General features: G+C 35.4%; 1 protein-coding gene across 1 annotated transcript in view; it reads right to left on the bottom strand.

Annotated features, from left to right (window-relative positions):
* Window positions 1-14110, bottom strand: part of LOC120528702 (kinesin-like protein KIF27) — a 40412-nt gene extending 26302 nt beyond the window's left edge. Inside the window, exons 1-2 of the mRNA XM_039752858.1 lie at window positions 13813-14110; window positions 8075-8275 (exon numbers count right to left, since the gene is read on the bottom strand). Of these exons, the coding sequence (XP_039608792.1) occupies window positions 8075-8275; window positions 13813-14110 (499 nt within the window). The remainder of the gene's footprint in view (window positions 1-8074; window positions 8276-13812) is intronic.
* Window positions 14111-14963: the final 853 nt, after the last annotated feature.

Here is a 14963-nt window from a genome sequence, read left to right as displayed (position 1 = left end):
GAAAATCCAAAGGGGAGAGTTAAAAAACAATAGAGAGCCTAAAAGGGAGCGCATGATGAATACATACGTACACTTAAGTCCTTATGTAAATAATAATACAATGCAAAAGGGAAATAACAAAAACAATTTTTGAAACATAAATTATAAAGAAAAATAAAATAAATGACTAAAAAGAAAGGACATCGGAGCCAGGAATGAAATTCTGGCTAATGCATAACAGCTAGCGTATCTGTGGATATTTGTAATTATTTCAGATAGGACAATTGCTTCATTTCAGTTTTTCCAGCAAGTTCAGATTGTTGATTACATTCTCTACATTACATTACAATTGCTACTGCAATTTTTCCAATAGTCTGCTTTTAGGGAGAAAATACAAAGATGAAAAATTTTATACACAGATTTTTATCCACTGTGGTGGGCTAGCGCCCTGCCCGGGATTTGTTTCCTGTCTTGTGCCCTGTGTTGGCTGGGATTGGCTCCAGCAGAACCCCGTGACCCTGTAGTTAGGATATAGCGGGTTGGATAATGGATGGATAGTGCCAGCTAAAAAGTACATGCAATGACTTCACAAGAAATTACTTTTAAATCAGAGAGAACATAGTGCTAATGTACTTAATTTGTTTGATTTTCAACATTCTTATGTAAAGTAAATGTGTACCTGGGAGGTGTGAAATGAAACTTCATTTGACAAGTCTGGGACAGTTAGAGGGACAAAGTTTACAAAAATAGGAAATGTGATACAGCAAAGAACAGAGGAAAAATGGAAATGGGTACAGAACTGGTACTACCGTGGATACTTGTGCATAAGCTGACCCTGAAATTTTTAACCAAAATGCCATGAAAAGTGCGTTACCTGCAGACAAGCTAAATGTGAAAATTTAAAATGCTCTGGAAAAAAATAACATTACTGTACTTTTTCAAACTTAACATGTAACCTAACACAGTACTTATTTTTATTGAAGTAAAAGTACCTGTGTTACTTAAAAAACAGATCTGCGTTACTAATGGAAAATTATAAAACAAAGTGCTGCATTATTTCTCAAAAGTATGGCATTTTGAAGACACTGCCTTCTGCTGTCTGTGTAACATTGTACAAGCATGGGCTCCGGCCGTCTTGTGAGGAAGAAGTGAAGCATTTGTGCAGCATATAATCAAGAGAAAAGAACTGAACAAAAGTTATTGGTATAAATTTAGTCTTGCATGTGTTGAGGGGTAAATGTAATTTTCCAAGTTTAGGATCACAAGGAGGCAGAGATTATTATAGCCACACTGTGAGGCAAAAAACTAAATATGGTACGCTGTTTCTTCGGGAACAATTAGTAGTTGTTTTAAATGCCGTACATTTGTTATTACTGTTATTTTTTTATTATTTGTTTATTACTATCTACTTCAATTTATCATTATTCATTTACCTACTAGACATTAAGCCTGTTACAATAACGGGAGCTAGAACAGTAGTGCATAAACATTAGTAGGAACAGTTTATATTAAATGGCAAGGGACCTTGACCTCATTCTGTTTGTTGTCTTAATTTTTTTTGTTAAAAATATTTTTGCAAGAAGCCTAAAGTAAAATAATATTAAAAATAAAATCGAAACGTATATGGCAATACAATAAGTATAATTAATAATGCCTTAGTGTAAAACTTTGTAACAATCTGTAATACACAATATCTGAAGAAGATATTTAGGAAAAAGTTTTTATTTTTTTACCTCATGAAATTTTTCAATAAATTTTCATTATAGACAACATTTTTTGTAAATACTCTGTCTGAGTTTGGCAACAGTTTGCCTTGTTCAGGACCATCTACAACATTGACAACAACATCTCTAAAACTTCAAACTCTTGATAATGCAACATATAACTGACCGTGGCTGAATACTGGTTCTGGCAAGTAAATGCCAACTTTTTCTAAGGTTTGCCCTTGAGCTCTATTGATTGTTATGGCAAAGACTAATGTAACTGGAAATTGTTGCCTTCTTAAGGTAAAGGGTAAATTAGTAGAGGATAGAGCCAAATCAATACGGGGAATATTCTGACGCTCATTTTCTTTTTTACAATCGATCTATTTGCTCGTCTTTTTTTTTTGTCTTTCAGCCTTGCTTTTGTTGATGTTTACTTGCTGAGCTGACCGTTCTTCCAGGAGATGTTGCTTATATATGATTTGAGTGTCTGTGTCTTTTGTCCTACTTGACGTGTCCTTTTTTTGGGTGGCATGTTGTTAGTAGATAGTTAGTTAGTAAACATACGCGGGGCAGTATGTGTGGTGTCTCCCCAGGAACGGATTTTATGTGCGCGGCCGCAACTACCCAATCAGCTCTCTCCCCAGCAATGCTGTCCTTTATTTTCTTATCATGCGCGGCCGCGGCTGCGCCATTCACTGTGTGCCCAGCTTCCAGTGTGTGTGCGTCCACGGTCTCCCCAGCAATGATGTCCTTTATTTGTTAATCATGTGCGGCCGCGGCTACGTGATTCACTGTGTGCCCAGCTTCCAGTGTGTAAGCGTCCACGGTGCCGTGCAGATCGCACCGAGCCCCTCGCAAGCACACTTCACCAGAAGACACACACTCAGACACCTGGACGCACACAGGGGTTTTATTAAAGAGGATTATTTATGTATTTATATATCTATTTATAGCATAGTATTGTTCTTAACTTGTGTTGCACTTGTCCTGTTTTTATATATATATGTTGCACCACAGGCCTGAAGAATGTTATTTTGTACTTTTGTATGCTGTAATACAGTGTATGACTGGTATGGCAATAAAGCCTCTTGACTTAGCTTGACTTGAATTACACAGCTAAGCAGAAAAGAGTGTGCTGCATGCAATCCATTAGCAGAAACCTATTAACAAAGTGTAACATTTTGTTTTACCCCGATTATTTGTTAGATAGTTTAAAAAAGCAGCCAGTCTTTGGGAGCTTGCAATTTAGGATGAAAAAAAGGAATAGATGTTATTAACTTTACTGCACATGAAGGACTAACTATATTGATAAAACACAAGAAAATCATTAAATTTGACTGGGTTTCGTCAGTTTCATGAAGGTTCCTATATGGGATAAGGATTCAGCAACAAATGGTGGCTACTGAATTGTGCAGTTTTTCAAACAAAAGAAAAAATGCTTGTAATGAGTTACAGTACAATTTATTATTTTTTGTAAGTAATGAGTGATGTAACTAAGTTAGTTTTAAAAGTAACATTACCCAAAACTGATGGCACATGACAGTTTGAATAGTTTGTCGTATGTTGTAATACTCTATGAAAGTAATGTCACACAAACAAAGCAGTTTTGCCTTTATGTAACGTGTACTTGCTTCTTTCCAAGTTAACTCCACGGTTGTCTAGTAAGCATCATTTACAAGTTTCTAGCATTTTGCAGTATTTATAAACTTTTTTGATTTGTTTCAAGTTTTCTTAACTTGATGTCATTTTTAATGTTTTCTTCAATTCCTGCAATTTAAGATAATATGCCACGTAAATTAGATTTTTTAAAGTTTGTAGCAGATGGCTGAGAAAAAAAATGTAATCTCTTGTTTTCATATACAAGGAGAGAAAACAGTGCCACTGTGCTGTGTGCTCGTGGTGATGTATAATTATCTCTTGTACCGTCATCAGTCCACACCTTGAACCTGTCCCAGTCATTCAATACATAAGACACAATGTTCCTCCGGATATCAAGAGTGAGCCTGATATGGCCGTGCAATATGTAACAAAGAGAATGGAAAAGGTAGGTGCCATCCCCGGGCATGAAAACCACTCGGTAAGTGACAGTTCTTTGATTAACGGTGATCACCTCGATAGACATGTTCATGGGGGTATGGTTGGAATGATAAAGGAAATGGGTACCTGAACAATGTAAAGTAAGTCTAAAATACCTACACAATAACTATAATCGTAATAAACGAACAATAAAACAGCGGAGAAGCTGTGGATTAAATAAAAAGGCTGTAGAAATCAGCAGGGAGACGCTGGGGGGATGGGGTACCCAACACTGCCTCACACGGTGACCGAGCTGCAGGCTATGGACGTATATATGTACCTAAGTAGGATTCAGTTAGCGTTGGGAACCCGCATACCAAATTTCTTGAAGATGGGCCCATAAGTAACAAAGACCGTTGAAAAGTTCAATATGGCAGCCGACAGTGGCATCATGCCACCGAAATAAATACGTACATTGGTTTCGGTTAGCGCAGGGAAGCTGCCTACCAAATTTCGTGAAGATGGGGCCATAAATAAAAAAGTTTAACGTGGCGGACGTTGTTGACCGTTATGACTGTTATGCGTAGAATTTCGAAATGAAACCTGCTTAACTTTTGTAAGTAAGCTATAAGGAATGAGCCTGCCAAATTTCAGCCTTCTACCTACACGGGAAGTTGGAGAATTAGTGACATTGGATAGTTCAATATGGCGGCCGACAGTGGCATCATACCACTGGAGTAAGTACATACATCGGTTTTGGTTAGCGTAGGGAAGCCACCTACCAAATTTCGTGAAGATGGGGCCATAAATAAGAAAGTTCAACATGACGAACGTTGTCAACCGTTATGGCCGTTACGCGTAGAATTTCGAAATGAAATCTGCTTAACTTTTGTAAGTAAGCTGTAAGGAATGAGCCTGCCAAATTTCAGCCTTCTACCTACACGGGAAGTTGGAGAAATAGTGACGTTGGAAAGTTCAATATGGCGGCTGACAGTGGCATCATACCATCGAAATAAGTATGTACATCGGTTTTGGTTAGCGCAGGGAAGCCGTCTACCAAATTTCGTGAAGATGGGGCCATAAATAAGAAAGTTCAACATGGCATACTTTGTCGACCGTTATGACCGTTACGTGTAGAATTTCGAAATGAAATCTGCTTAACTTTTGTAAGTAAGCTGTAAGGAATACGCCTGCCAAATTTCAGCCTTCTACCTACACGGGAAGTTGGAGAATTAGTGATGAGTGATGAGTGAGTCAGTCAGTCAGTGAGGGCTTTGCCTTTTATTAGTATAGATTGTTTATACCCATGGCATTTGAAAATTTTGTTTGATGCAAACCATTCAAGAGGTATTTTGAAATGTTCTAATAAAGTGATTTGATGGACACACAGATTCTAAGCATATAAATAAAATAACGCATGTGAAAACAACCGTTAAATATTTACATGTGGAAAAATGATAAAAGCAAATGATTTGCAGTTGCATGTTAGTAACATCCAGGAGCTTGTATGGGTAACATGTTCAATGAAGGTAGATAACAGGATGAGAACTCTTGCACTAAGCTAATGCCTTTCAAATGTAATTTTCTTGATTGACACCACTACAGGGTGTACAGAAACTAGGTGTTTAGGATGTCGGCCTCTATGTGAAAACATGTTATTTATAATGGAACTTTGCAAGGACTGGCATTATCAGTTCTTTCAAATCTAGAAATAAGGCTGAAAATATAATTTTTGCTAATAATACTTCTACAATAATCCCTTCTGATTCGTGAGGATTAGGAGTGCAGGACCCCCGTGAATACAAAAATCCAGCAATACATGTTGGGCTCAAATGTAGGAAATGTATCTCTGGCATCTTCAGCTGTATATTGTACATTCATTGCACTAAAAAATATGCAAAATGTTGCCAGAAACGTGAGATTGTTTATGCAGTGATCATGCTGTCTCTCGTGGGATGTCAAATTGTCTTCCGAGAATATCATGTCTTGTCTCCCTCCCAAGATTTCCCAAGATTTTTTTTTATAATAAAGTGATTTAAATTATAATACATTTTTATGTATATTTCTGGTAGTAAATGACAAAAAATATTTAATATTACAGATACAAAAGAAAATCAACAAAACACCAAGTAAAAAATAATAACCACTCTCAACATAGTCCAATTATGATGGAATATTTATGAAATTAAATCCCCTATGAACAGCCTCCTGAAAATTTATGTCTAACTGTGATGTTGATATGTGTGAAAACAGACATTTTTTAAACCACATGAAATCACACAAACAATCGGGCACAGGACAGGAACATAAATCCAGAGAAAACTATTATACGATGGGTGTAATTGTAATCCAAATGTAATCCAATTGTGTAGTTCAGCATTGCAGCAAAAAGACACCACCAATCGTGATCCTACCAGCTTGTTATGGTTCACTTTTAAAACTAGCGCCTTTATCTTTCATCCAGCAACCTTCGCGGCAACCACTAAGATTGCCCAATGATACAATTCTACAAAAGTGGTTCAAACCTACAAATCTGACATAAACAGTCATTGAGATTACCTTGGAAAACCACAGATGGCTAAGTGATAGGAGTTGTTGTGCCTGCTAAGATCCAAGCAATCCCAAAATAATAATGGTTTATACTATTTAAAATCTGGGCACTGGTTTAATTAGTTTCTTTTTTGATTGTTTAAAATAATTGTTTTCAATGTCTTATCAAACATTGCATTAGTTTATTTAAAGGATTTTTATTTAAAATCAAAAATAGCTGTGAAAGCATGTGGACATATCTTTAAAGTTGTGATTGTGTTATTTATATATTTAATTATTTTCACTACTTCTAAGATGCTAAACTGTGGCATAGTGTTTAAATCAATGGTCACTTCATCTGTTCATGAGCCTCTTGTCATGCTTTTAAGGCTGAAGGATGATAAAATGACGTAGATAAGTGTCAAATAAAAGTACAAGTCTGTCCTTTCTGATGCAGTTACATGTTCACTGCTAAGATAAAATGATACTGTTACTTTATTTTCATTTGAATGAAACAACTGAACTGTCATCCATCTGACCATTGATTTTTAACTAGCCGATCCAGTCCAGGTTCTTGGGAGGGAAACAGTCTATCCCAGCAGTACTGGGCAAAAATCAGGCACCAGTCCATCACCATGTAAATGTAAGTGCAAACATACACACTCACTTGTTGTAGGCCAGTGCAAGTTAGCGAGTTAACATAACTTGGATGTCTTTGGGATGGGAGGTGAAAACAGATGACCCTGAAAAAATACAGACAATTACAGGTAAACCATGTAAACTCCACAAAGAAAGTGCCTGGGCCATGATTTGAATTCAGGGCTTAGAAACTGTAGTGAAACAGCACTTACCATGGCTTCACCTTGCCAAAAGTGTAAATACAGTGTTCCATAATCTAAAGTTTAAATTCTTTTATAACACATACAGTTAGGTCCATAAATATTTGGACAGAGACAACTTTTTTCTAATTTTGGTTCTGTACATTACCACAATGAATTTTAAATGAAACAACTCAGATGCAGTTGAAGTGCAGACTTTCAGCTTTAATTCAGTGGGGTGAACAAAAAGATTGCATAAAAATGTGAGGCAACTACCGCATTTTTTAACACAATCCCTTCATTTCAGGAGCTCAAAAATATTGGACAATTGACTCAAAGGCTATTTCATGGGTAGGTGTGAGTAAGTCCGTCGTTATGTCATTATCAATTAAGTAGATAAAAGGTCTGGAGTTGATTTGAGGTGTGGTGCTTGCATGTGGAACATTTTGCTGTGAACAGACAACATGCTGTAAAAAGAGCTCTCCATGCAGGTAAAAGAAGCCATCCTTAAGCTGCAAAAACAGAAAAAACCCATCCGAGAAATTGCTACAATATTACGAGTGGCAAAATCTACAGTTTGGTACATCCTGAGAAAGAAAGCAAGCACTAGTGAACTCAGCAACACAAAAAGACCTGGATGTCCATGAAAGACAACAGTGGTGGATGATCACAGAATCATTTCCATTGTGAAGAGAAACCCCTTCACAACAGCCAACCAAGTGAACAACACTCTCCAGGTGGTAGGCGTATCAATATCCAAGTCTACCATAAAGAGAAGACTGCATGAAAGTAAATACAGAGGGTGCACTGGTTTAGTTCCCTCACATTTTTATGCAATCTTTTTGTTCAACCCACTGAATTAAAGCTGAAAGTCTGCACTTCAACTGTATCTGAGTTGTTTCATTTAAAATTCATTGTGGTAATGTACAGAACCAAAATTAGAAAAAAGTTGTCTCTGTCCAAATATTTATGGACCTAACTGTAAATCTATTCTTTTAAAAAATGTACAATACTGTATATTTTTACCTGTGTTTCCTTTCTCATCCTCTCTGATGTGTATGTCTTTTGAAGATGTTTCATGTCCAAGTAAGTCCCTGAGCTCTTCCTTGTAGACCTCTATGTAGGATACCTTAACTGTAAACTCTGTATTTTGGTGTTCAGAGATGCTTTGGAAGATTTCATTGATTGCACGAGGTATGATGCCTTTTTCTTCATCAGCAGTGGAAACTGGAAAAAGTCCAGAAGAGTCCTTTTAATGTCAACACAAGGAATGACTACATTGCAAAGCATAATGACAGGTTATAAAATATTTAATCACTTGTCTCATTTTAAACTTGATGCCCCAAATAATGATGCACCATTTTGTTATTCTGTCAATAGGTTTAACTTATGCAAAGCAATGATTTTCCTATCTAAAATGTAATTAACATTGAACTTTTACGATGCAAAAGTGTTCTCAGGAGTCACTTTAGCCTTTAGTAGGTAAAAATTTAATGTTCATTTTATATAAATGTCTGCAGCTCTCCAGCAGAGTATGTGGCATAGTCAGAGACTTGATTCTGATTGCAGAACTTACAAATAAGGGAAAATATTTACAGTAATCCTTCAACAGTAATCAATATCACCATGACTCATCTTTAAAATCCACATTCAACACTCTTGGATTATGCATTCATCATAAAAAGCAATTATAACCTACAGCAGATGACCTAACAAATTTGTTTTTCAGAGTGCTGCTAATTTTGTGGTGTTTCCAAAAGGCAGGATCCTTTCTATATTTTCAGGTTTTATTGTGTGAGCACAGCAGTCTGTTTATAGTTTTCCCAATCCTATAATTAAAAAGCTTTTTAGCTGAAAGTGCCTCTTTCAGAAAATGCTACATTATTCATCACAGTCTCAAATATTGTTTGTTTACCAAAAGAACAAATCTCATAATGGCAGAAGTAGTGGTGTGCTTAATTGAAGTTCCCTTTCAGAGTAAATGAAATAAGAAAAAAAAAGTATTATGTGCTCATATTTTATTCTATTTTGATTTTTTAAGGATTCCTTATCAGCATACAGATTGTTATTATTATCCATATTTTCTGAGCCTATTGTTCAAATATGCTGTAATGGGGAACAGAGGCCTATCCAAGAAACTCCACTGGTGGAGGCCATGTTCACCTTCCAGTCCCATCTGAAGTTTCCAATCAACACTACATGTCCATGTGTTGGATGTGGAAGAAGAAACTGACAGGAAAAGCATATGAAGGAGGATGTAATGTTAAGAGGTGTGTCAACACCCCAACATTAATATTATTGCTACAATTATTATAATTATGTATTCTGTTTTTCTACTGATTTCTAAATTACAAAATTTTAAATTCAGTAAATGCATAGATAATGATGAAAAAATACACAATTAGAACACCTGAATTTCCAACATTAATTATGCTAATATATGACTTAGGCAATTTCTACATGCAAAGAACCTCTCCTCTGTTCAACTTTATAAAGTGTATTCTGTACGTTTACAATTATGAAAATGCTACATTTATAGTGACATGCATGTGAATACTAATAGTCCAATAATTTTACTAACTGCTTGTAATCTTTCACATTCATCTAATTTGTAAAGTACTGTATGCTGAATTAGCGTAAGCCATCCTAAACTGGGTGTTCATAAGCAATGTAATGATTTAGTTGATGAGGTAGAAGTACATAAAAAATTAGAATAGTTGCATCAAATCATTGAAATATTAAAATTGATACTTCAATTTAAATGTTTAAAGTCTAAATATTCTTGATTGTAACAGATAGTTTTCATTTTTCTGATAGAGGTCCATACAATGCTAGATCCCTAGTGATGGATCAAAGAACAAAATAACATTCACAATCACTGCCCCACCATGCTAATGTCTGAAATTTGTCATTTTTAACTTTCTGGGAGTGGATCTTAAAGGGCTAGAACCACCAGTAAAGAAATAAACTTGACACAGCATAAAAAAACATTCCACATGCCTATATTACCGAACCCCATTTTTTCAAAGGTTTGTGAAAAGGAATAACTTTGATGCATCATATTCCATTAGGGTGTTTCATCTTTATCATAGGGTGTAACTTCCTGCACAAAATATTGTCCAGAAATGGGCTAAAAATTAGTTTATTTTGTGTCTAGAGGTCCCAAAATAAGTGGAATCCCAGAAAGCTCTAAATCCTGCATAACTATATACAGTATCACATTTGGGGGTTTTCTTGTACCGGTGAGTCAGGAGGCACCAGACAAAAAATTTAAATGATTTCAAAGTGTTCAAAAGTAACCCTTATAAACAGAATAAAATGTGAAACTTCCAGGAGGGCGAACACTTTTAATAAGCATAGCAGGAAAGCATGATAGAAGCTGGCTTAGAATATCACTGGCTATATGTATATTAATATGGATTCGCTCTGTCCCTTCTGCTCTTGCTCACTCTCTTTGCACCATCCGAACAGCACCTACTGCCCAGAAGTATAAAATTGCTTCAGTCTCTGCCTAGATCAACATGATGATCGATGAAATAATGGTACATGTCAATTTTTTTTTGCTAATCAATAGTCTAAACATATTTTCATTTCGCAGGAGACTGTACTTGTTTAATATGGGAAGTGACATCTTTTACATGTTCCACAATTCTGTGATGACCAGTATGATTTTCTACACTCTGGTGTCTTGGGTTTGGAATTACCACTTCAAGAGAGGAACATCAAATCAACAAGTTCATTAAAAAGGAATTTTCATTTATGGACCCCTGGATGCAGTAGCAGAGAAGAGAATGAAAACAAAACTAAGTTCTGAATCATGTGCACATCTTCTCCCCATGACACTTCAACATTGAGAACTTTCAGCAAAGGTGCTTCAAAAGAAACACTAAGGGGGCTCCTTTAAACCAGCAGCATCACACTTTTTTAATGCCTCACTTTTCTGGTGTGTGTTTGAAGGAGGTGGTTGTTAGTAGTTACAGTACTTTTTATATTTATCTTAATGAGCTTCAGAAAAAAGCTACATTTCCCCATTGGGACAAACACTGTGCTATTTGTCTCTCAATTAATGATATACTAAGCTTGAAAAGAATAGTAAAATGGGACATCATAATATGTTCAGTATTTAACAAACAAGGGAACATGGCACAAAGATGCAAATCTGCAATCTGGGACACTGCTGAGGAAGTTTGAATTGTTGTATCACCTAATGGTAACAATAAAGTAAAGTGCCACATCTATGAAAAAGACCTCTTAACATTCTTTTTGCTGGCCCTTGTCCAGTATAGAGTCATTTTGTGTTGATTCAGCATAAAGCTTCTAAAAATGCAAAAAAGAAAAAAGATTAAAACCAACACAATTAAAGAACCCCCTGCGGTATTTTAAGATTGTGAAAATTCAAAATAAACTGCTTGGTAAATCAGAAGTTAACCTGTCCCTAACTGTGCTGGCGTGGCAGGAAGCAGCACAATCCAGAATGCATGCCATTAGAAACACACAAGGCTAGTTAAAATAAACAATCCTATAATGTACAGTGAATGTGAGTTATATATAAAGTTCAAGTGGTCACTAATATCTGTTCCAATCGTATTAAGACTATTAATACTATTAAATCCTATTAATTCATACTGCATACTGGCCCACACTGAGCTTCTTCAACAAGGAATATAATATAAAAAAATCTCCTTTTTTATACTTTCAACAAACAAAAGCTAAATCTGTACTTTATTAGTGATATAGCTCTGCTATATCTCAATGTATTTTGATTGATATAGCACATTACATGATAAATGGGAGTATGGTGGCTTAGCAAAGTGGCACCACAGTTTTAAGATACTGGTTTGAATCATTGCCCAGACACACTTTGTGTGGAGTTCGCATGCTCTCCTCACGTTTCTTTGTATTTTTTCCACCAAGATCTTGCAAAAATATTCAGGTTAGTTTGGTGTGGTGTGTATACGTGTGCCCTGCAATAGAAGGGTACCCTGTCTAGGGTTGGTTCTCGTCTTTTTCCAGGTGCTGCTAGATTAGGGTGCAGCTCTCTGTGACCCCATCTTTGAATTGGACATTTCAGATAATGAATGGATAAATCAAAACATGTTTCTGTTATAATTGACACTTTTTCAACATTTTAAATTACAAATAGTGTAGACAAGACGCACGTCTGCTCATGATATTAATGTTGATAAAATGGAGGTCATTATTGTTCTATCTTCAAAGCCTAAGAGAACAATTTTTCTTCATTGCTATTTAGATTTGATAATTTTACACACAGTATATTAATGTAATGGCTTTTTTGCTTAAAAAAAACTTCCCAATCAATTTGTTAGCTGTATAAGCTGAAAAATCCAAAACTATAAAAAATATGCAATTTGGTACAACAAAAGTAGGATAGGCATTTTTCTTTGCTAGCATATTTTGAAATCATAAATTATGAAGAGCGGTCATAGTGAAAACATTAAACGTTACTACTCAGAATGAGTGGCTAGCAATGCTGCTTCACAGCTCTGGAGTATTGGTTTTAAATCATTACTTGAAAAGAATTTCTGCAAAATATTCTCCTGGAGACAGGGTGGATTTTCTCAGGGTACATTTAATGATTCCACTCTCGCCAAAGACATGGAGGCTGCTAAGCTAAATGTCCCATTAATAGTGAAAGTGTAAGTATATATATGCCCTGTGATGGAATTTGTCTCCATTCATGTTTAGTTTCTGTCGGGAACATTAAAGAACTCTCTACAGTACACTGGAGCCAAGTTCATAACTTACTATTGAAGCGTTCTCAAAATGGAATGAAAGTGAGGCAGGTACATGAACGCTACTCGAATTCTATTTCAAGGGGGTTTGCACAACCCTGTATATGAATTTATGGATTCAGAAAAAAAAATGTTGGTAGGTTTATTATAGTTAAAAGAACTGAAAGTGTTATACTTTTGAAGTTAATTATATCTTTGAGCTCCCCAGATATATTAAGTCATTACATGTACTGTAATTCTTAGAGATAATCTGAAGACCTTTTTGTGAAAACAGAATTTTACTAATATGAACTTTATGAAAACCAAACAAATATTCCTTCATGCAACCATTAGTCCCATAATACTGTATGCAGTCTCTAGAATGTCAATTTTGACCACTAGATGACAAAATTGTGAGAGATTTGGTTATTCCAGCAGCACTAAATCAAACATTTTAACACTAAGAACACTTCTGAAAAAACAGTAGAAGCCTCTGAAGAAAGATAATAATATTAATGCAACTGCCCTTCATCTACTTGCCTCACTTCCAAGTCTGCTCTCCCCATAGACAATTATGGACTTGACTCCAATGTACAGAGAGTTCAATAATGATGTCTGTGAAGTTATCTGTCATGGCAATGCTAAGAAATAATGACATCACACAAATATATTCTCTAAAGTTATTGTACTGCAAAGCAATATGAGAAAAAAAGTCTAAAAAATTGTTAAAATTGTATTGTACACTAAAATACCAAATAAATACTTGAAAAAATATAAAATTGACATGCTTAACTGATTGCAGTATGATAACCCATATTTATAGTCTCTTGTTTTGTAATTTACCACTCACAATGGATAATAGACATAATTTTTATTTTTATTAATTATACTATAGTGGCAATAACTAATATTTTAATTTTGAAAAACCAAAACATACAATATAAAATAATTATAATAATTGGAAATTGATAACAATTACATTGAAACTTTATTAATAAAGTATTAAAAATAATTTATATTTATTTAACTTACCAACATGTCCACCACCTAATGTGTAGGTCTTTCCAGAGCCAGTTTGTCCATATGCAAATATTGTGACATTGTACCCCTCGATAAATGATAACACCAAGGGTTTTATACAGGTAGCATACACTTGATCTTGAGCTGACTTTTGTCCAAACACAAAGTCAAATGTGAAGGCCCGATCTTTGCCAATGATAACCTGTTGGGTGTTTGGTACAATTCTCACACATACATGCTGATGGCGGAAGATCTCCTTTGGAAGCAATGGCCTAACTCGTACTGCCACCCGAACTGGAATTTCTTCCATTATAAGTGACTTGCAGCTTCCCTCTACATGTAGAACAGTCTTTGATCCACTGGCCAGACTCCTTGCTCTGTCAGAAACAAAACAAATCAAAATGTACTCAAAAAAGTGCTGTAATTTGGTTCCCTTATAAATTCATATTCATAAAACATAATAATATGTCACACTTTATTCCTGGGGAAATTCTAGATTATAGTGGATTCAGAAAATACTCAGACCCCTTCACTGTTAGCATACTTTGTGTTGTATTTAATTTTAAATGGACACATTTGGTACTTTTGCCCATCAATCTATACTTAATAACCCATAATGACAAAGTAAAAACATGTTTTCAGAAAGATTTGCACGTTTTTTAAAAATCAAAAACTGAAATTTCTCATTCATATAAGTATTCACACACTTAATTAAATACTTTGAAGAAGCCCCTTGGGAAGTGATTACATTATATTTGATAAACTTTATTAATCCAATGGGAAAATTCAGAATTTCAGTTTCAGATCTTCTTGGGTGAGTCATTTCAAGCTCTGCACACCTGAATCTAGGTAGTTTATCACATTCTTCCTGACAGATCCTCTCAAGCTTCATTGGAATGGATAGGAAGTGTCTATAAACTGCCATGTTCAGATCTCTCCACGGATGTTCTATGGAGTTTAAGTCTAGATTTGGCTGGGCCACTCAAGGATAGTTAGAGATTTGTCCCAAAGCCATTCCAACATTGTCTTGGCTGTATGTTTCAGGTCATTGTTGTGCTAAAAGTGAACTCTTGCCCTAGTCTTTGGCTAAATTGAGCTGGAGCAGGTTTTATTCAAGGACCTATATGCATTTGGCTACCTTAATCTTTTCCTCAATTCTGAAC

The sequence above is a fragment of the Polypterus senegalus genome, chromosome 4 (genome assembly GCF_016835505.1).
Source record: "Polypterus senegalus isolate Bchr_013 chromosome 4, ASM1683550v1, whole genome shotgun sequence".
Lineage (NCBI taxonomy): Eukaryota > Metazoa > Chordata > Cladistia > Polypteriformes > Polypteridae > Polypterus > Polypterus senegalus.
Note: the sequence above shows the minus strand (reverse complement) of the source record. Positions and strands in the feature narration are given on the sequence as shown.